At 35.3% G+C, this 21,979-nt stretch overlaps 3 protein-coding genes and 1 long non-coding RNA gene across 10 annotated transcripts in view; 2 read left to right on the forward strand and 2 right to left on the reverse strand.

Annotated features, from left to right (window-relative positions):
* LOC127519909 (uncharacterized) overlaps positions 1 to 4,323 on the reverse strand; it is a 6,757-nt gene extending 2,434 nt beyond the window's left edge. Inside the window, exons 1-2 of the long non-coding RNA XR_007931961.1 lie at positions 4,180 to 4,323; positions 2,735 to 2,779 (exon numbers count right to left, since the gene is read on the reverse strand). This is a non-coding gene — a long non-coding RNA (uncharacterized LOC127519909). The remainder of the gene's footprint in view (positions 1 to 2,734; positions 2,780 to 4,179) is intronic.
* On the forward strand, positions 4,159 to 18,391 carry LOC127519846 (elastase-1-like). 2 transcript variants are annotated; one of them, XM_051907506.1, is made up of 8 exons: positions 4,159 to 4,329; positions 4,483 to 4,574; positions 5,065 to 5,165; positions 7,178 to 7,303; positions 8,498 to 8,634; positions 8,711 to 8,853; positions 8,958 to 9,107; positions 18,283 to 18,391. In XM_051907506.1, exons 1-8 carry the CDS (start codon positions 4,251 to 4,253, stop codon positions 18,292 to 18,294), a joined length of 840 nt encoding a protein of 279 aa, XP_051763466.1. In that variant the 5' UTR covers positions 4,159 to 4,250; the 3' UTR covers positions 18,295 to 18,391. The 2 variants fall into 2 exon arrangements, with proteins under 2 accessions (XP_051763466.1, XP_051763465.1); XM_051907505.1 differs by lacking the exon at positions 18,283 to 18,391 and adding an exon at positions 9,237 to 9,345 and having other exon boundaries at positions 4,161 to 4,329.
* LOC127519847 (elastase-1-like) overlaps positions 14,306 to 21,979 on the forward strand; it is a 19,436-nt gene continuing 11,762 nt past the window's right edge. Inside the window, exons 1-8 of one of the 2 annotated variants that reach the window (XM_051907507.1) lie at positions 14,306 to 14,451; positions 14,606 to 14,697; positions 15,338 to 15,438; positions 16,412 to 16,537; positions 17,542 to 17,678; positions 17,755 to 17,897; positions 18,002 to 18,151; positions 18,283 to 18,391. In XM_051907507.1, the coding sequence (XP_051763467.1) occupies positions 14,373 to 14,451; positions 14,606 to 14,697; positions 15,338 to 15,438; positions 16,412 to 16,537; positions 17,542 to 17,678; positions 17,755 to 17,897; positions 18,002 to 18,151; positions 18,283 to 18,294 (840 nt within the window). In that variant the 5' untranslated portion in view covers positions 14,306 to 14,372 and the 3' untranslated portion in view covers positions 18,295 to 18,391. Of the gene's footprint in view, positions 14,452 to 14,605; positions 14,698 to 15,337; positions 15,439 to 16,411; positions 16,538 to 17,541; positions 17,679 to 17,754; positions 17,898 to 18,001; positions 18,152 to 18,282; positions 18,392 to 21,979 lie in introns of those variants that run through there. The other variant, XM_051907508.1, reaches the window with a different exon arrangement.
* LOC127519764 (uncharacterized) overlaps positions 19,113 to 21,979 on the reverse strand; it is a 7,475-nt gene continuing 4,608 nt past the window's right edge. For 4 of the 5 annotated variants that reach the window (XM_051907301.1, XM_051907297.1, XM_051907299.1 and 1 more), the window contains 3 exons: positions 21,597 to 21,908; positions 20,070 to 20,375; positions 19,113 to 19,702 (listed from right to left, as the gene is read on the reverse strand). In XM_051907301.1, coding sequence (XP_051763261.1) covers positions 21,839 to 21,908 — 70 coding nt within the window. In that variant the 3' untranslated portion in view covers positions 19,113 to 19,702; positions 20,070 to 20,375; positions 21,597 to 21,838. The remainder of the gene's footprint in view (positions 19,703 to 20,069; positions 20,376 to 21,596; positions 21,909 to 21,979) is intronic. The other variant, XM_051907298.1, reaches the window with a different exon arrangement.

The following is a 21,979-nucleotide window of genomic DNA, read 5'->3' on the forward strand; positions in this document are numbered from 1 at the left end:
TATTTTCATAATATAATATTATTAAAATATTAAAATCAACAACTTTAAACTTAATATTCAATAATAAATGTTTAATAATATACATTTCATTTTATAATATAAAAATAAACTATCAAAACGAATTTATAATCATTATATAAATAAAAGGCATATAAATATTTCCATCTTCTTAAACACACACACACACACACACATATATACAAATAAATATGTTTTACTTTAAAGATTTAATAAATAAATAAATAAATGTAATTTAATATTTATTAATAAATCATACATTTAATTTTATAAAATAAGTGTTGCATAAAAATATTTTTATTAAAATATTAAACTCAACAACTTTAAATTTAATATTCAATAATAAATGTTAAATAAAATACATGTAATTTTATAATATAAAAATAAATTATCAAAACAAATTTATAATCAATATATAAATAAAAAGCATATATATTTCCATCTTCTTAAACATATATATATACATATAGCAAAAATATATACAAAATATTTAATATTTAATGATGCATTTAATTATTATAGTAATTATTAATAAAAAATAATTATTAAAAGTTTTGATAATAAATGTATAAATAAATATATAAATAAATATAAAATTAACTGGCATAATCTTTATTTTGATAAACTTTTATATAAAGTTTAAAGTAAAAGCACATTTTCACCGCTGGTTTGAAGCTCTCTGCAAAAAGACATTCATGAATTTTACAGCAAATCTACAGCAAATCATCTGCCCTCTAAAAACACTTTTATTTTTAGCTTTTTAGCGTTTTAGCTATAAATGTTTCAGCAGACAAACCAAAGAGACTAATAAAATACTAATAAACTAATAAAATATCATCTCAATTCCACCAGTTTCAGAACCACATCTGAACATGATGTTTCTCATAGTGTGCACAGTGTTTTCCTTCATTTACTCCAACTTCTTGGGGTCTGATGTGAAACAAAGTTCTCACTAAATCTTGACTCTTTTTATTCTCCGTACATGGAAAACTCTTGGAAATGTTCTGAACGCCCCCCATGAATTTCATCTGCACAAGTCATTAACTTTCAAACCTCACAAACTCATTTACGGGAGCTCAAATCCTCCCTTCATTAAGAGATGACATTCTATCATGAACAAACATCTTTAATTAAAGCATCCTCCCCATCTGATCCGCACGTTTGACTCTCAGAGGTGCCGTGAGAGCGACGGATGATGAGACCGGAGCCCGTGTGAAGCGGTGGAGCTGCGGACGGGACGCTCCTGCTCTCAGCCCAGAGGCCCTGATGTCGGCATCAGCGCCGGCTCAATTACCAGTCAGGACGGCTATCTTTCTAATGGACTCTGATAAGAGAATAATCCAAACGCAGACGCTTTAATGACTTCTGCTTTAATTAGTGACAGCATAAAAGGTGATTTGCTGTTTCTATTGTGCTCAGGTCTTTTGTGCGAGCGATCACAAGTTTGGACGGCCGCTGTTTGCATCGTGAAGTGGTGTGAAGAAGTTATTATGAGCTCTGGGCTGAAGAATGAGCTGGGAATGAACTGAATAAACCTACAACCAAAGTCAAGGCCAATGTCAAAGAGTTCACAAGAAACGACGAGAGAGTGTCATGTGTTGAAGCAGTCTTGAGTCAGGCTCTTAAAAAAATCATTGTTACAGTTATAATTTGTATCATATATTCATGATAATATATATACACACACACACACACACACACATATTGTACTGTATATATACATATATATATAAACAGAATATATAATAAACAAATAGAATAACTACATGAGTTATATTTATGTATATATAAACGAATATATATATAATAAAATATAGTAAATTATATATCTATATAATAATAATAATACAAAATATATATAAAATTAGCTACATAAAATTTTATAATTGTATAAAAGTTATATTTATACACAATTATGTATAAATTATTACATGAAATATTATTAAATACATTATATATATAATATATATATATAATAAAACGATATATTTAAATATACATATATTTAAATTAATATTATATAAAATTTTATATATATATATATTTCGTAAATTTAGAAATTTTGTAATTGCATAAAAATTATATTTATGCACAATTATGTATATATTTTTAAATGAAATACAAATCTATTTAAACATTATACAAATTTACATATGAATTTACATTATCTATAGAAAAATATATAGAATCTGTCATATATATATAATAAACTAATACAATAACTACATGAATATATATATAACTAATATATATATATTTACATAGTTATATTTATACACAATTATGTATATATTATTACATTAAATATTATTAAATACATTATATATATGTAAAATATAATAAAATTATATATTTAAATATTATATGTAATATACTTAAATATAAAAAAATATATAATATAACATTTTATAAAATTTAGAAATTTTGTTTACTCACAATTATGTACAAATACAAATCTATTTAAACATTATACAAATTTACATATAATGAATTAACATTATCTATAGAAAAATCCATAGAAGAATCTATGTCATATTATGTATGTGTGTGTGTGTGTGTGTGGGTGTGTGTGTGTGTGTGTGTGTGTGTGTGTGTATGTGTGTGTGTGTGTGTGTGTGTGTGTGTGTCACATTAATATTTATTCATTCAAGTCTATGATCTTGGAAAATGCTACAGATCTACAAAAATAAGAGAAAACAAGATAAACAATTCTGACCTGATCAGATGCTCCTTGAAGGCACTTCAGTGACCAGCATGTGACCTTTGAGAGGAGGAGGTGAGAAGAATAAATGTTTTAGTCGTAGGTGAAAGGTCACGTCATCACATTGAGGTCAGCGGTGGTCAGCAACTCAAAAACACACTATCAGAGTGTAGCGAATAGATTACCTGAATACTAGATCTATCTAGGTTTGTTACTACATGGAAAAGAAAAAAAGTTAACAGAAGACTCTGAGTGACACCAATGGATGTTTCTAGAAGAGTAAGTTCAGTCTGAAGGTTTCAGTATGCTGTGCGCTGCCTCCCTCTAGTGTTCAACAGGAAAACTGTTGCAGTACTCCACAGAGCAGATGAAGTTACTGTGACAGCAGGATCAATCCTGTTCACAGCAGCTCAGCACTGATAGAGTGACATGTTCAAGAGTGCAAGAAGAAGAGCAAATCACAGAATCTCTGTAAATGTGTTTAAAGTTTGGTAAAGAGCACAGAAATCTTGCAAAAGAGATCTTATATGTGACCATTTAAAGTTCATAACGCCTCGTTCCTCTCCTACAGGTGACATTTGTGACAAAACTCCTGGAAATGCCAAATATAAGTCTTATCATGCTGAGTTCACAGTTTCCTTATCAATATCAGCACTGAACTTGCAAACACACTCCCTACATTCACAAAAGAACAGATCTGTCAGCAGAAATTCACAGCGCTAGTTCAATAAAACTAGTTCACTTAAACAGCTTTTGTAGATTTTCTTATTAATTATTTAAAACAGTTCCAAGCTACATAATAAAAATTTCTATAAAATATACAAAAATACACATTACAAAAAAATAATTATTGTTTTATAAATATTTTTTTTTATCATTTTTGCTTGTTTTAATATACTTTATATAAATAAAAAAATAGCTGACATGAAATACTTCCTGTATTGTGACAAGCTGCATCTAAAACTACACGACACTTTTTTTTAAAAAAATTCTTTAATAATTATTATGCATGCAATGTTTATATTTGTATAGTAGATTTGTTTTTGTATATATTTGGCATTTTGTACTTTTAAAAACTTAAATACTTAAAATATACTCTTTCCTTATAGTTTCACATAAATGTTAAATTAATATCTTGATGTTGACAAAATATATATAAATAAATGAATACATTTTAATCAAATTAGCAAATACTAATCTATATATTTTAATATTAATTATTATGATTAAAAAGATAATTATATTAATGAATAAAAATAAAATAAAATTAAATCAATTAAATTTCTATTTTTTGCTGAATTTAAATAAAAAATGAACTTTATATCAGGTGAGATGCTGACCTGAACTAACTCGAAGCTAATGCTGGTCAAGCATTTGTGTCAAACTAGATGAAAAAACAAGTTTATTCTGCAACTGGGACATTGGCCTTGGCAGTGATGATATCTGTGGGATTCACACACCTGTGGGCATCAGCTGTGAGTCAAACACCTGTTCTGTACAGCGCTGTGAACTTCTGCGGGCATATATATGGATGATGGAAGAGTGCAGAAAGACCAGACAGACTGCAAACATGCTGAGGATCTTGTTGTTGAGTGTGCTGGCCGCCCTGGGTAAGATGCTTCTCTTTTTCTGTTGAGAAAAACACACTTGCATTTGGCTTAGATTTTGCCAAGTTAACAACTGCATAAAAAACTGAGTCTATATGGACTCAAAATTCTAAATTACTACAATCCTAGTATGTCTAAATGCATTTATGTGTCCAGCGCTGGCTGAGCCTAGATATTTAGAGGATCAGGCCATTGAGGAGAGGGTTGTGGGTGGAGAGGTGGCAAGTCCCAACTCCTGGCCCTGGCAGGTATGACATTTTAACAATAACTCAATTGAAATTCTTTTAAATCTCAATAACTAAGCTTTTTTGGTGGTTTTCCACAATTAAATGGGCATGTTTGTACCAGCTTCCTAGATAGCACACATACGTCTCTAAGACGTCTGCTAAAGATCGCTTAATCTGGAAAACATCTGTTGTGTACAAACTTCTGATTAACATCTTAGAAAAAGCAGTTTTGCATTCTAAAAACATCTTAAAGACGTTTTCTAAATGTCTATTTAACATCTGACAGGAAACTTTTACAGATGAGCAAAAATACACATCTTACAGATGTAAATGCAGACATCAAGTAGATGTCTCCGTGATGTACGTGTGCTATCAGGGTTAAGATGGTCAAGCTATTTATAAATATGGTAGAAGGTTTGTTGGCCCGTTAAGTTTGAAAATACCACTCATACTGAAATGTTTCTTCCATTTTTTTTTTTAAGTTCTAACTAAATCACCGTCTCTGTCTCAGATCTCTCTCCAGTATCTGTCTGGCGGCAGCTACTATCACACCTGTGGTGGGACTCTGATCAGAAGGAATTGGGTGTTGACCGCCGCCCACTGCGTTGACACGTAATGATTTTTCTGTATCTAAATGGTTAAGAAACAACACAAACATTGAGACAAATCACATTAATCTGAAGGAGTTTGAGGTGTCTGCAAAACAAAAATAGGCATTTGTAAACTGGTGGGTGTTTCTAAATCATGCAATGAAATGATGTGCTTTACTTGACCCCACCCCTAAACTCTACTGTGACTGTGACGTGGGCCAATCAGGTAACGAAGTCGAAAACACCCCTCCGTTATGGCCTCGCCCCACTGATCTGGTAACTCCCATTACTGTCCTGCAGAGACCTATTGACCTTATTCAGAGCAGTGCCATGACAGGTAAGAAAGTGAGGTTGTGAGTGATAGAGATGGAGCGGATTTTGGCCACACACACACCGGGGGGGAAACAATCCAACCATCTCCATTGACTTTGTATTGCATGAGGCTGCCTCCTTGTCATTTCTGACTTATAACAAAAAACAGAACAATGTCTAAAAGCTGCTATGTGACAAGGTGTACAGAAAACAAGCTAAAAAACCCAGAACTAAGTTTTTATAAACTACTGAACCGTAAAAGCCAGCCTTTAAGGAGACAAAAGTGGATACAGGCCATAAGACGTGAAGCATCAGCAGGAAGAATGGGTATATTGTGGGATCCTGACAGCCTACGTGTGCAGTAAACATTTTGTCACCATTAAGTCAAGTATCCAAATGTCAGTTTTATATATTATATTTCCTGTCGCCGATTACGTTCCCCTCCAGTGGACATAGTTCTCAGTGTAATATATGTCTCAATTGCCTGTATCCACTTTTGTGTCCTTAAACGCTTGTTTTTGGGGTTGACAGCTTAAAACTTATGTGTTTTTGGTTCTGGGTTTTTTAGCTTGTTTGCTGTACACCTTGTCACATAGCATCTTTTAGACATTGTTCTGTTTTTTGCTATTAGTCAGAATTGTGTGTGTGTGCAAGGAGGCAGCATTACGCTATACAAAGTCAATGGAGACGATTGGATTGTTTTCCCCCCGGTGGGCGTGGTTTTCAGATTATGACGCGTGTCGCTCTATCTCTATAGACTTACAGAGTTTTCAGTGGCATATGCTTTAAAAAGATGCCCACATAAAAAAAAATACTATAGTAATTTATAGTAAATACTATAGTGTTTTTGAACCATACTATAGTAAATTGTAGTTTACTGTATATATTATAGTATTTACAACACTTTGTTAATGAATGCTATACTGTAGTATTAACTATAGTGAACTGATAAACTGTAATACTGTAGTATACTTTAGTTTTTACTACAGTAAACTGTAGTGTATTGTAGTATAATATACCCTATAGTTGTAGAAAACTTAGTACAGTATTGAGTAAAGAAATTTTATATTACTATAGTTGTTATACTACCACAGCAAATAGAGAATTACCACAAAAAAATAATTAAAGTACTTTACTATAGTATGGTTCAAAACCACTATAGTATTTACTATAAATTACTATAGTATTTTTTTCATGTGGGTGTATAAAGCTCCTAGATCACTAATTTTCCACAGCTCATGTTGTCTAGAGTACTTTTTTTTCTTATAGTTTCTTGGAAAGATATTTTTGCAGTTTCATATGCAGAACGATTCAAAAACACATTAAATAACAGTACAACCCACTAAAGAGATGTACATGGATGTATCCCTCACAGCCTCGCTTTCATTCCCGTTAAAAATCAAAGATGGCGCTGCTGTGAATCAGGTCTATACTTGATCTGAAGCGCGCCTGTTACAGACGACTGTCGCAGTTCGCCCTCTGGTGGCGGATGTAATTCACTTTCAATGTGTTTGCAAAACATTTTTTGGTTGTAGTCGTACAATGGATTTAGACAGCTGTTAACAATCAAAATTCTTCTAATTTTGTCAGTTTTTCACCTTTAATCAGAATTGACAAGTCAATTGAAAGACAGTGTCAATGCAGGATGTAACAGATTTTTAAAAAGTGTTCACTTGTTCCTGACTCTACACCTATGTTTTTCTCAACTTGTTTCCTGTGCAGCTCGAGGACTTGGCGTGTTGTCCTGGGCGACCATGACATCTACACCCATGAAGGTCGCGAGCAGTACATGAGCGTCAGTCAAGTGTACATCCACTCCGGCTGGAACAGCAACAGTGTGGCTGCTGGGTGTGTATATAACATACACAACATACACGACTGTGGCGACAGTTATACACAATATATATACACGACTATATGGACAAATACTCGTAAGGCCTATAACTTTTAACACAACAAACTCGACTGTATCAACAGTTATAACTTTAACGAAACACAAACAACAATACTATATTGCCAAGCCAATTACACATATACAACACAAATATAAAAAGTAAATAGGCTACCTTTAACACAGCACAACACACGCTCTCTGAAATGCTTGATTGTGATTGATCAATCGCAGCATTTAGCTCTCAGAGATTTTGTAATAATAACTGTCACCCCGTCACCCATAGCAACGTTTTATATTACTCCGCTGATTCAGGTAACTGACCGGCGCTATTTTCCTATCTTTCGTATCATTCCGCGGAGTCGCGCATTCTCATTTCAAATAGTGAAAGTGAAAGTGAAAGTGACGTGTGGCCAAGTATGGTGTCCCATACTCGGAATTTGTGCTCTGGATTTCACCCGTCCTAGTGCACACACACAGCGGCAGGAGCGATTGGGGGTTAGGTGCCTTGCTCAAGGTCACCTCATTTGTGGGTAATGAGAGTGGAAGAGAGCCTGTTCATTCACTCCCCCACCTACATTTACTGCCGGTGCCGAATTTTGACCCCCTGACAAATTATTACCCCCCTCTTTGAAGTCGCTACCTGATCTTAACCCCACCCTTAATCCTAACCCCTCCCCCAATCCTAACCCCTCCCCCACACCTACTCCTAAACCTACCAATACTAGGGGGGTGATAATCTGGCAGGGGGTCGAAATTCGGCACAACACCTGTTCTGAGACTCGAACCTGCAACCTTCGGGTTATCCGTCGGGTTATAAGCAAGCGCAATCTTGCATATCAGTTTTTGATTGTAGTAAAAATCCACTTAGAGGACTTTAGTAATAGTATAACTAAAGTATAATATTTTAATATTTTTCAAACACATCATATATCAACAATTATGCATTTAACTTTAATGCTTCACGTACAACAATATCTACAATTACACATTATATCTAAGCAGCATACTTTACTGTATTGAGTTTTAACTGGACTTTCATCAACACAACATCCATGATGGTATCAAAAATCTTCTAAAGTTATAGCGCCCCCTAGTATGAGAAATGAAATGCGCGTTGTAGACTGTGATGCCTGTTCTTTGTTTTCCAGATATGATATCGCTCTTCTGCGTCTGTCCTCTGAAGCCACTCTGAACTCATATGTGAAGCTGGCCACCCTTCCACCCTCTGGACAGGTTCTGCCCCACAACAACGTCTGTTACATCACCGGCTGGGGCCGCACTCAGAGTCAGTTTAACTTCAAATAGCTTTGATGTTTCCGGAAATCATTTACATGTACTGATGATTCCTGTCTCTCGTGCAGCTGGTGGGTCTCTCTCTGCTCAGCTGAAACAGGCCTACCTGCCCGTGGTGGACTACAGTACCTGCTCTCGTAGCGACTGGTGGGGAAGCACCGTGAAGAACACCATGGTGTGCGCTGGTGGCGGCAGCTTGTCTGGATGCAATGTGAGAAAGACTGACTGTCAAACAGATCATGAACTGTTTCCTGTGAGAAGTTATTTCATACTGCAGGAAAATGTCTCATTTTGGTTCCTGTTGTGTTGTTTTAGGGTGACTCTGGTGGTCCTCTGAACTGCCAGGTGAGCGGTCAGTACGTTGTCCATGGAGTGACCAGCTTTGTGTCATCATTGGGTTGCAATACCTACCAGAAGCCAACAGTCTTCACTCGTGTGTCTGCCTACAGCAGCTGGATTAGTAGCGTAAGTGCAATCATATTGTCATTATAATAAACTTTACATAAGGAACTAACAAACAATAAATATCATCATGACTGTATCTTATAATACTGTTTTCATTTTAAATTTATTGTGCCATTTTGTTCATTTCAGATCATTGGATAAGCAAAACAACTGAGAAGTTGGAAGACAAACATCCTCCATTTACCAACGTTTAACATCTGCAATGGCCAAAAATACTTACAATAAACTTTACATCTAATCTTGGGCTGCTTTTGAATCATTTTAAAGATTGTGTCCTCGTTTAATCCAGTTTGATCAAAAACAATAAATACATTTAGTAGAGTACCTATCTATTTGAAGTTTAATTTTTTTTTTTTAAGGGGAACTTGTTCATATCACATGGTTTTTAATTTAAATCAATAAAATGTAATGTTTTTATAATATGAGTAATGCCTGGTCACTGATTGGTCTCTGATCAACCAATCAAAAAAAAACCATTTTTTTTTTTACATCACTACAATAGACTCTGAAATTTCATGGGCAAAAAGGTCCATTGTCAATAGTGTACATTAAACAAAGCTTGAACCGAAGTCACTTTTAAGCCAAGCGGCTTTCTGTTGGTCAGTAAGGAAAATACGCGTGAACAACTTCAACACGAGTGAAATCTGCGCTGGGAAATGTTTCAACCTCAGATATTAATACCAGCAGTATATCTACATCTTATATGATGTATATAAGCAGTAGTATACTACATCTTATATGAACATTTATTAATTAAGCAGATAATTTTATCCAAATTGCTTGCAAATGAGAATGTCTAACACAAAACACACAGTAACAAATCACTGCAATACAGTACATATAAGGTCCATAAATTCATAAATATATAACAAATATATACAGGTGCTGGTCATATAATTAGAATATCATCAAAAAGTTCATTTTTTTATTATAAATTATTTTTAAAAATGAAACTTTCATATATTCTAGATTCCCCACATGTAAAGTAAAACATTTCAAAAGTTTTTTTTTTTAATTTTGATGATTAGAGCGTACAGCTCATGAAAGTCCAAAATCCAGTATTTCAAAATATTAGAATATTTCCTAAGATCAATCAAAAAATGGATTTGCAAAACAGAAAAGTTCAAGTTCTTTAAAGTATGTTCTTTTGTGCACTCAATACTTGATCGGCAGGACATATTACAGCAAATGACTTGCTCCTAGCACAAATTACTGCATCAGTGAAGTGTGGCATGGAAGTGATCAGCCTGTGGCACTGCTGAGGCACTATTGAGCCTTCAGATCATCTGTATATTGTTGGATCGACTGTTTCTCATCTTTCTCTTGAAAATATCCCATAGATTCAGGTCAGGCATATTGGCTGGCCAATAAAGCACAGTAATATCATGGTCAGCAAACCACTTGGAAGTGGTTTTTGCACTGTGGGCAGGTGCTAAAGTCCTGCTGGAAAAGGAAATCAGCATCTCCATAAAGCTTGTCAGCAGATGGAAGCATAAAGTGCTCCAGAATCTCCTGGAAGATGGCTGCATTGACTTTGCACTTGATAAAACACAATGGACCAACACCAGCAGATGTCACGGCCCCCCCCAAATCATTACTGACTTCAGAAACTTCACACTAGACTTCAAGCAGCTTGGATTCTGTGCCTCTCCAGTCTTCCTTCAGACTCTGGGACCATGATTTCAACATGAAATGCAAAATTTACTTTTATCTGAAAAGAGGATTTTCGACCACTGTTCACTGTCCAGTTCTTTTTCTCCTTAGCCCAGGTAAGATGCTTCTGACGTTGTCTCTGGTTCAGAAGTGGCTTGGTAGTCCTTTTCCTGAAGATGTCTGAGTGTGGTGACTCTTGATGCGCTGACTCCGGCTTCATTCTACTCATTGTGAAGCTCTCCCAAGTGTTTGAATCGGCTTTACTTGACAGTATTCTCAAGCTTGCGGTCATCCCTGTTGCTTGTGCACCTTTGCCTACCCAATTTCTTCCTTCCAGTCAACTTTGCATTTAATATGCTTTGATACATCACTCTGTAAACAGCCACCCCATTCAGTAATGACCTTCAGTGACTTACTCTTTTTGTAGAGGTTGTCAATGATTGTCTCCTGGACCATTGCCAAGTCAGCAGTCTTTCCCATTAGTGTGGTTTCAAAGAACAAAAGATACCCGGAATTTATACTGTAGGGATGGTCATTTAATGAAACTCAAATGTAAATATTCTAATATTTTGAGATACTGGATTTTGGACTTTCATTAGCTGTACGCTCTAATCAACAAATTAAAAAAAAAAAAAACTTTTGAAATGTTTTACTTTACATGTAGGGAATCTAGAATATATGAAAGTTTCATTTTTTAAAATAATTTACAATAAAAAAATGAACTTGTTCACGATATTCTAATTATATGACCAGCACCTGTATATACTATAGATGAACCAGTTGAATCAAGTTCAGTTATGATCACATTAAGTTTTGTTCACAAGCACCAAAAATAACAGTCAATAATAAATTCTCTGAAATTGTTTACATAATATCATACAAAATGTGCCAAAATTCACAGTTATATTACTGTTGAGGGTTTAATATATTAATTAAGCGTATCCCCTCCTGCTCATCCCCTTCGTCTGTATTTATTTCTCTCTCTGTAAGAAAACAAAGAATATGTTGAAAAGGTTTATGTCACAGCTTTATTAAGTGTTAATGTATAACCGATAACTGTGTTTGAAAATCAAGCATTTCTACCTGATCAAAAACACTCAAAATAATACAGTGAGTGTCAAACCACAAAGAAGTGAGAAATTTAAAAGAAAACTGAGAATCACATCCTGTATGTGATGCAGTGCCGTCTAAGGGCCCGAAGATCACGGGCATCCAGTATGGTTTTCCGGCCTTGACCCTTACGCACAGAGATTGTTCCAGATTCTCTGAATCTTTGGATGATATTATGCACTGTAGATGATGATAACTTCAAACTCTTTGCAGTTTTTCTCTGAGAAACTCCTTTCTGATATTGCTCCACTATTTTTCGCCACAGCATTTTGGGAATTGGTGATCTTCTGCCCATCTTGACTTCTGAGAGACACTGCCACTCTGAGAGGCTCTTTTTATACCCAATCATGTTGCCAATTGACCTAATAAGTTGCAAATTGGTCCTCCAGCTGTTTCTTATATGTACATTTAACTTTTCCGGCCTCTTATTGCTACCTGTACCAATTTTTTTGGAATGTGTAGCTCTCATGAAATCCAAAATGAGCCAATATTTGGCATGACATTTCAAAATGTCTCACTTTCAACATTTGATATGTTATCTATATTCTATTGTGAATAAAATATAAGTTTATGAGATTTGTAAATTATTGCATTCCATTTTTATTCACAATTTGTACAGTGTCCCAACTTTTTTGGAATCAGGTTTGTATTAATTTCAACTACACTCATTTACACTGTTAAACCTTGCTGTAAAACAGCCAAATTCTGACAGTAACAAACCATTTTCCATTGAAACAGTTATATACTGTAGAAAACAATGCATTCTGGGTAATATTTGTCATTTTTGAGAAAGTAGCCTACAGGAATATACTGTGAGTTAACATCGCTCAAAGTCAACACTCAGAGGCTGTGTTCTAAATCACACCCTATACCCTCATTCACTATTCCCTACATTAGTTTACTAATATAGAACGAAGTGAATGAAAAGAAGTGAGTGAATTCAGACACTGATGAACACCTGATAAGCAGAATCACTGAAGGACAGAGAAACAAGACCAGAAAAAAAGACGAGCAGAAACACAAGAACTACAACTGACTTCAGCCACACTGAGTGTGAAACCAGTTTACAAACCAGTTTGACATTATTTCTTTCATACATGTACAGAAGTTCTTGTTGAGAACTAACAGATTTGGATGTTGGTGTTTTATTGAAAATAAAAATGTATTGAAGTTTGCAGTCACCATCATGGTGACCAGTGTTTGCTTTAGTTGGGCTCTTGACTCTTTAACATTAGCTTTCTCTGGCTTTTATAACTGAGTGTTTATAAAACACATTTGTTATGGCAAGAAAAAACCAACATGAAGTTGATCAGGTTTTTTTGTCTGTTGTGATGATGCTGTAATCATCTTGGGCTCGTTTAATTCACAGATCTGTTTCTGTGTAGTCTTTGATTTAATGGGTATTTTATGTTTAATTATACTATGTCTGTGATTCAACAGCATAAGAACCAGCAACGTTTCAGTAATCAGTTACATAGAAGAATATTGAAGTCATATAGCGCATAAAATATTTTGACCTTTTACATAACTTAGACAGCAGAGACATCAACAATCAGAATATGAATTTCAGCAATGGTGACATTCAAAAGTTTAATGTCGCAATGCATGCTGGGTGCCAGCATAGTACAAAACTCCCAGCATGCACTGTAGCATAAATGGTTCTTTTTTTTTTGCCACCATTGTTGAGATTGATGTGCTGAGTTTTGATATCTGTGTCTAAATAATTCTGCAGCTGTTTTTTTGTGCATGTTGTTTAAAAAAATATTTTTAACTGATTGTTAGAACTCTTGCTGTAGTTTCATAGTGGTGATAATGTACAATTTTAGTCTTTTAATTTTTATCATTTTTGTTTGTTTTAATATACTTTATGTAAATAAAAAAATAGCTGACATGAAATATTTCTTGTATTGTGAGAAGCTGCATCTAAAACTACACGATCAAAACAGCGTTTTTTAAAATTCTTTAATAATTATTATGCATGCAATGTTTATATTTGTATAGTAGATTTGTTTTTGTATATATTTGGAATTTTGTACTTTTAAAAACTTACTTAAAATATACACTTTCCTTACAGTTTCACATAAATGTTAAATTAATATCTTGATGTTGACAAAATATATATAAATAAATGAATACATTTTAATTAAATTAGCAAATACTAATCTATATATTAATAATATTAATTATTATTACTAAAAAGATAATTATATTAATGAATAAAAATAAAATGAAATCAATTAAATTTTATATAATTCATGACATGTAGAAATGCACATTAAACCATACATGAACTTTATATCAGGTGAGATGCTGAATTGAACTAACTCCTAGCTAATGCTGGTCAAGCATTTGTGTCAAACTAGATAAACTAGTTTATTCTGCAACTGGGACATTGGCCTTGGCAGTGATGATATCTGTGGGATTCACACACCTGTGGGCATCAGCTGTGAGTCAAACACCTGTTCTGTACAGCGCTGTGAACTTCTGCAGGCATATATATGAATGATGGAAGAGCGCAGAAAGACCAGACAGACTGCAGACATGCTGAGGATCTTGTTGTTGAGTGTGCTGGCCGCCCTGGGTAAGATGCCTCTCTCTTTCTGTTGAGAAAAACACACTTGCATTTGGCTTAGATTTTGCCAAGTTAACAATTGCATAAAAAAACTAAGTGTATATGGACTCAAAATTCTAAATTACTACAATCCTAGTATGTCTAAATGCATTTTTGTGTCCAGCGCTGGCTGAGCCCAGATATATAGAGGATCAGGCCATTGAGGAGAGGGTTGTGGGTGGAGAGGTGGCAAGTCCCAACTCCTGGCCCTGGCAGGTACGACATTTTTACTCTATTGAAATCCTTTTAAATCTCAATAACTAAGCTTTTCTAGTGGTTTTCCACAATTAAATGGGCATGGTTGTACCAGCTTCCCAGATAGCACAGGTACGTCTGGTCTGCTTAATATGGAAAACATCTGTTGTGTACAAACATCTGATTAACATCTTAGAAAAAGCAGTTTTGCATTCTAAAACACAAACATCTTAAAGACGTTTTCTAAATGTTTATTTAACATCTGACAGGAAATGTCTTAGAGACATTTTACAGATGAGCAAACACTAAAAATGCAAAACATGACTAAATGCAGACATCAAATAGACATCTTTGTGATGTACGTGTGCTTAAGATGGTCAAGCTATTTAATAAATATGGTAGAAGGTTTGTTGGAGTATCACTAACAAGATCAACCAAGATGATGGTCTACAAAGAAAGTTGACCTCAGCTCCACAATAATGGCCATAAAAAACAGCTTATACCAAGTAAAACTTAAAGCTGGTTTTAACTGGATTTTCCAACATCAATACAGTCCAATCGGCACATTAAGTTTAAAATACCACTCATATTGTAATGCTTCCACAATTTCTTTTTTCTCTCAGATTTTCAAGTTCTAACTAAATCACCGTCTCTGTCTCAGATCTCTCTCCAGTATCTGTCTGGCGGCAGCTACTATCACACCTGTGGTGGGTCTCTTGTCAGAAGGAATTGGGTGATGACCGCTGCCCACTGCGTTGACACGTAATGAATCCACTTTTTTTGTATCTAAATGCTTAAGAAACAACACAAACATTGAGTATGAATCTGAAGGAGTGTGAGGAGTCTGCAGAACAAGTGGGCGTTTCTACATTTGTGGGCGTTTCTATGTGCTTTACTTGACCCCACCCCTAAACTCTACTGTCACTGTGACGTGGGCCAATTAAGTAACAATGTCGAAAGCGCCCCTCCGTTTACGGCCTCGCCCACTGATCTGGTAACTGCCATTACTGTCCTGCAGAGACACATTGACCCAATAGGGGCTGGCTGCAGCCTGAGGGTGACAGGTATGATGTCTTTTATAATTGATAATAATGACACTCTGCTCTGCTCTGGTCCAGGTTACATTCTTCATGAAGTAGCAGTGCATGCGCGCGACCAAGTATAGCATTGTAGCTGCACAGCCCCCTCTATTGGTGAATATGATCACTACATGATTGATACGATAACCAGCAGGCTGCTGTATGTTGGTCGGGCATTTTTGCAATGTATTTGAGGGTTGTTTTGAACGAGCTGTAAAACGGGGACATTTCCGGGGACAGAACACAAAAAAACGGGACTGTCCCCGTAAAACAGGGACGTCTGGTCACCCTATCCCTCACAGCCTCGCTTTCATACCCGTTAAAAATCAAAGATGGCGCTGCTGTGAATAAGGTCTATACTTGATCTGAAGTGCGTCTGTTACATACGGCTGTCGCAGTTCGCCCTCTGGTGGCAGATGTAATTCACTTTCAATGTGTTTGCAAAACATTTTTTGGTTGTAGTCATACAATGGATTTAGACAGCTGTTAACAATCAAAACTCTTCTAATTTTGTCAGTTTTTCACCTTTAATCAGAATTGACAAGTCAATGGAAATTTCACGCCGTCAAGACAGCGTCAATGCAGGATGTAATAGATTTTTAAAAAGTGTTCACTGACTCCATACCTATGTTTTTCTGAACGTGTTTCCTGTGCAGCTCGAGAACTTGGCGTGTTGTCCTGGGCGACCATGACATCTACACCCACGAAGGTCGCGAGCAGTACATGAGCGTCAGTCAAGTGTACATCCACCCCAACTGGAATAGCAACAGTTTGGCTTCTGGGTGTGTATATAACATACATGACAGTGGCGACAATTATACACAACATATACACGACTATATCAACAAATACTAGTAGGGCCTATAACTTTTAAAACAACAAACTCGACTCTATCAATAGTTCTACACAGCAAATACTCCAGTGTTAATTTAACTCTCCTGAGAGTATATGTGAGATCACACTCAAGAGTGTTAAAGTGTTAAAATAAGAGTGTTAAATGAACACTGAAGCAGTGTTAAAGTTAATGAGATAATTAAGTGATTAATTGACTGATGATTGACCATTATTGAAGAAATCTGATGTTAACAAGCAGAATCACCAAAGGAGAAAATCACAATTTTATGTCACCATCATGGAGATCAGTGTTTGCTTTCGTTGGCCTTTTGACCCTTGATTTTTTAATGTTACATTTAGTTTGGCTGCTGTAACTGAGTTGTAACAGCCAGACAAGTGAAGACGAAATATAATCAGGTGGTGTTGGTTATGTTTTCACATAATCATTATTTGATCTGAATCACCAAACTCATTTAGAGCCCAATCTCTGAGTTAGATTTTTAGATAGCATATCAGTTTCTGATTGTAGTGAAAACACACTTAGTAGTGTAATTACATATTATTGCAGAGATTTGTTTTCTGCATTGTAATGGACCTTTTTTTATTAGCGGAAGATTGAAGATAATAGTAATAAACAGGTAAAATTATAAGTTCAGTCAGACCACCATATTTTTATTTATTTATTTTAATATTTTGCAGTAATGACATCAAACACATCATATATCAACAATTACACATTTAACTTTAATGCTTCACATACAACAATATCTACAATTACACATAATATCTAAACAGCATACTTGACTGTATTGAGTTTTTGACATAAATTTCATACATGACCTGGACTTACATCAACATGATCGCATCAAAAATCTTCTAAAGTTATAGCACCCCCTAGCATGAGAAATGAAATGCACCGTGTAGACTGTGATGCCTGTTCTTTGTTTTCCAGATATGATATCGCTCTTCTGCGTCTGTCCTCTGAAGCCACTCTGAACTCATATGTGAAGCTGGCCACCCTTCCACCCTCTGGACAGGTTCTGCCCCACAACAACGTCTGTTACATCACCGGCTGGGGCCGCACTCAGAGTCAGTTTAACTTCAAATAGCTTTGATGTTTCCGGAAATCATTTACATGTACTGATGATTCCTGTCTCTCGTGCAGCTGGTGGGTCTCTCTCCGCTCAGCTGAAACAGGCCTACCTGCCCGTGGTGGACTACAGTACCTGCTCTCGTAGCGACTGGTGGGGAAGCACCGTGAAGAACACCATGGTGTGCGCTGGTGGCGGCAGCTTGTCTGGATGCCAGGTGAGAAAGACTGACTGTCAAACAGATCATGAACTGTTTCCTGTGAGAAGTTATTTCATACTGCAGGAAAATGTCTCATTTTGGCTCCTGTTGTGTTGTTTTAGGGTGACTCTGGTGGTCCTCTGAACTGCCAGGTGAGCGGTCAGTACGTCGTCCATGGTGTGACCAGCTTTGTGTCATCATCGGGTTGTAATGTCTACCAGAAGCCAACAGTCTTCACTCGTGTGTCTGCCTACAGCAGCTGGATTAGTGGCGTAAGTGCAATCATATTGTCATTATAATAAACTTTACATTAGGAACCAACAAACAATAAATGTCATCATGACTGTATCTTATAGTACTCTGTTTTCATTTCATATTTCTTGTGCCATTTTGTTCATTTCAGATCATTGGATAAGCGGAAAAACTGAGAAGATGAAAGACAAACATCCTCCATTTACCAACGTTTAACATCTGCAATGGCCAAAAATACTTACAATAAACTTTACATCTAATCTTGGGCTGCTTTTGAATCATTTTAAAGATTGTGTCCTCGTTTAATCCAGTTTGACCAAAAACAAATACATTTAGTAGAGTACCTATCTATTTGAAGGTTTTTTGTTTTTTTTTTTTTAAAAAAAAGGGGAACTTGTTCATATGTAATGGTGCAGACATATTAACCCCTTCAGACCTTGCGGTCATTGGAATGGACATCACATGGTTTTCAATTTAAATCAATAAAATTTAATGTTTTTATAATATGAGTAATGCCTGGTCACTGATTGGTCTCTGATCAACCAATAACAATGAAAATATGGTGTCCACTGTATTGATGTAAAAAAAAAAAAAAATCTAATTTTAGTTAATGAGTTCACAAAAATGTTGCTTTTTAGATGAGACAGCAGCACTTTGGTGGCGTTGTTCAGGCCGGCATATAGAAAGCTGCAGAGGCTGCTGTCCGGGAAAGTAGTAGATGGCACAAGACGGAGGAAATCCTCTAGATGTGCCTCGATGGAGCGGTCCTTCTGCTCAAGGCAAATCAGTTGAACTGACCAAAAAGAGTCCATAGTGCAGAAAAAAAAAAAAAAAAAAAAAAAAAAAAAAAAAAAAACACACGAACTCACCAAAAACACGGAACAAACGAAACAAAACACTGACGACAAATCACGCCGCAACTGTTTCGGTCGGGTCTTCTGTTACATAATGGTGGTTGAGCAAACACACGACGAGGTAGAGTAAAGTAAAACAAGTCTTTACTTGATAATCCACAGGGAGAAACACAGAATCCAGAGCAGAGCAGAGCAAACACCAACACATTGCATCCATAAACGAGACCCAACAAAGAACTGAAAACAAACAGGAACTTAAATACACTGACTGATTAAGAGAAATAACGAACAGCTGTGATGAATGTGATTAATGTCCATGGTAACTGATAGTGGCGGGAAACTCAAACAAAGGAACACGTGACAGAAAAGCAAACAGAGAGTTCATGTGACGTGATCATGTGACAAACACACAGTAACAAATCACTGCAATACAGTACACATAAGGTCCATACGCTAACAAGTTAAGGATTGTAGTAAAATAAATTCATAAATATATAACATAAAAATATATATAGATGAACCAATTGAACCAAGTTCCGTTATGATCACATTAAGTTTTGTTCACAAGCACCAAAAATAATAAATTCTCTGAAATTGTTTACATAATATCATACAAAATGTGCCAAAATTCGCAGTTATATTACTGTTGAGGGTTTAATATATTAATTAAGCGTATCCCCTCCTGCTCATCCCCTTCGTCTGTATTTCTTTCTCTCTCTGTAAGAAAACAAAGAATATGTTGAAAAGGTTGATGTCACAGCTTTATTAAGTGTTAATGTATAACCGATAACTGTGTTTGAAAATCAAGCATTTCTACCTGATCAAAAACACTCAAAATAATACAGTGAGTGTCAAACCACAAAGAAGTGAGAAATTTAAAAGAAAACTGAGAAAATGAACCCTTGAACATACTTATAGCAGTCTCTACATGTAAAGCTGAGAAAAGATACATTATTTTAACACTAAAAGAGTTACATCAACTTTAAACTAGAACAATTTAAGTGCATTTTAATTTACTGCAATATGTTCATTTTAGAGCATCTGTTCACAGAGCCAAAGTAAATGAGACCACTGTGTTACTCACCATGGATTGTAACTTTATATCTCTTGTATTTAGTCTCTCGGCTGCTGATGATCAGTAGTTTATAAACTCCAGCATGTTCAGTTGTGCTGTTTTTTATGATCAGAGATCCAGTTTGATGATTCAGATTGAGCATGTTTTTGAGTTTCCCTTCAGTACCATAATATGCACAGGCACTTTTATTCATTTCTCTTTTAGCTATGAGTCTGTCTTCAGCTCCAAACAACCACAGTATCAGATCATCATCTTGTATTTCAGTATCATTGTATAGCGTGACCGAATCTCCCTCCGTCGCTGACACAGTCTTCTCTTTATTTTGTCCCGGCACCACATAAAAGAGAAAAACATGGACATTATAACAGGTGATCTGACTGCCACGGTAACATTGAAACTCAATTGAAAACTCAATATTGTGATGGATTTCTGAGTTGGACCCACATAAACTAATACTGGTTTGGATTTGGACCGACATTTCAGTGTTGAACTATTTATTAAAGCAAACCTCGATGATCAAAACCAGTGTTTCTAGACTGTGCCATGGTCATCCCAGATAACAAAATACCCAAGTAAGTAAGTACAGTAAGTAAAGCAAAAACATACACATAGAAATAAGATAGTGAAATGAATGTTTTGCTAATATTCCCATTAAGTTATGGAAACATTATTTCTGAATTTTCTCTGAACGTTCAGAATGTCCAGTTTTTTAACTGTTTTAAAAAAACAAAAACTCTTGGTTAAGTGAATATTCCATTTTAGAATTTTGCAAACATTATGGGAACGTTTCTCTAAACATTCTGAAACAAGTAGTAACATTTAAAAGAAACAACAACAACAACAAAAAAAAACAATGATAGATGAACATCCAACTAAAACGTTTGAGAGAAAAAAAAAAAAAAATCCATGAACGATGTATAAATAATGTTTTTATGTCAACGTTTTGCGAACATTTTTAAAGACCAGACAACTTTGAATAACATTCTATTAACGTTACTGGAAGAACGTTTGTTCATAACTTTGAGAGAACCTTCACAGAACGTTCTGAGAACGTTCCGTTAGCTGGGATGACATTTCAGCCAACATTTTTTTTCTTTTCACAAGATTTCTGTGTGAATTCTTACCACCTCTTTCCTGAGTTAAAAAGTCTGATGTTTGTGTAAATCCACCTTTTTAATGCTATAATTTGAGTAAAGAAAGGTAAAGAGGGGAAAAATAATTCACAATGCAAAAGGTATCGTGTTCCTGCCGGTCTCGTTTTCTTTGCTTTATCCACCAAATTAAATTATAGCCTATTTGGTGCAATCTGCATACACCCAAGTGTTAAGGGATGGAGTGTACCTTTTTTCTAATAATCATATTTTGTTGTAAGATTCACATTATACAAATTCATACAAAATTGCTACCTTGTAGCTACATTTTCCTATAAGATCAGGCTGGTCTTTTTCAGATGTTTGTGTCTTTTTAACTATTAATAATCTGTGTCAAGAACATTAAAAGCATCAAAACAGTGCTAAATATGATTGCGTTACTCACCGTGGGCAATCACCATGAATCTCTTGCATGTGATCTTTTTGCCTCTGGTGATTTGTAATGTATAAACGTCTGAATGTGCTCTGCTGATATTCCTGATGGTCAGATCTCCAGTTCGCTGGTTTATCTGCAATCGGTCTCTGAATCTCCCATCAGGACCTTCATAGAACAAGGTCTGATTGGTGGCTCTGTTGAGTTCAGCTATAAAAGTGGCTTTATCGCTAAACTTCCACAGTATCCGATCATCATTCTTCAGTTCGGTAACTCCAGTTTGTAGAATCACAGAATCTCCAACTGTATGCTTCAGCGTATTCACTGACAGTGAGAGAAACATATAGAAGAAACATGTAAATGTGCATGTGAACCAGATTATCAATATAGTGATT

This window comes from Ctenopharyngodon idella, chromosome 10, assembly GCF_019924925.1.
Source record: "Ctenopharyngodon idella isolate HZGC_01 chromosome 10, HZGC01, whole genome shotgun sequence".
Taxonomy (NCBI): Eukaryota; Metazoa; Chordata; class Actinopteri; order Cypriniformes; family Xenocyprididae; genus Ctenopharyngodon; species Ctenopharyngodon idella.

Excerpts from the sequence above, each read along its gene's own strand:
- LOC127519846 (XM_051907506.1), top strand. The coding sequence starts at position 4,251 with ATGATGGAAGAGTGCAGAAAGACCAGACAGACTGCAAACATGCTGAGG. Across the intron at positions 4,575-5,064 it reads CCAACTCCTGGCCCTGGCAG|ATCTCTCTCCAGTATCTGTC; the intron begins GTATGACATTTT and ends TCTCTGTCTCAG. Across the intron at positions 8,854-8,957 it reads GCAGCTTGTCTGGATGCAAT|GGTGACTCTGGTGGTCCTCT; the intron begins GTGAGAAAGACT and ends GTGTTGTTTTAG.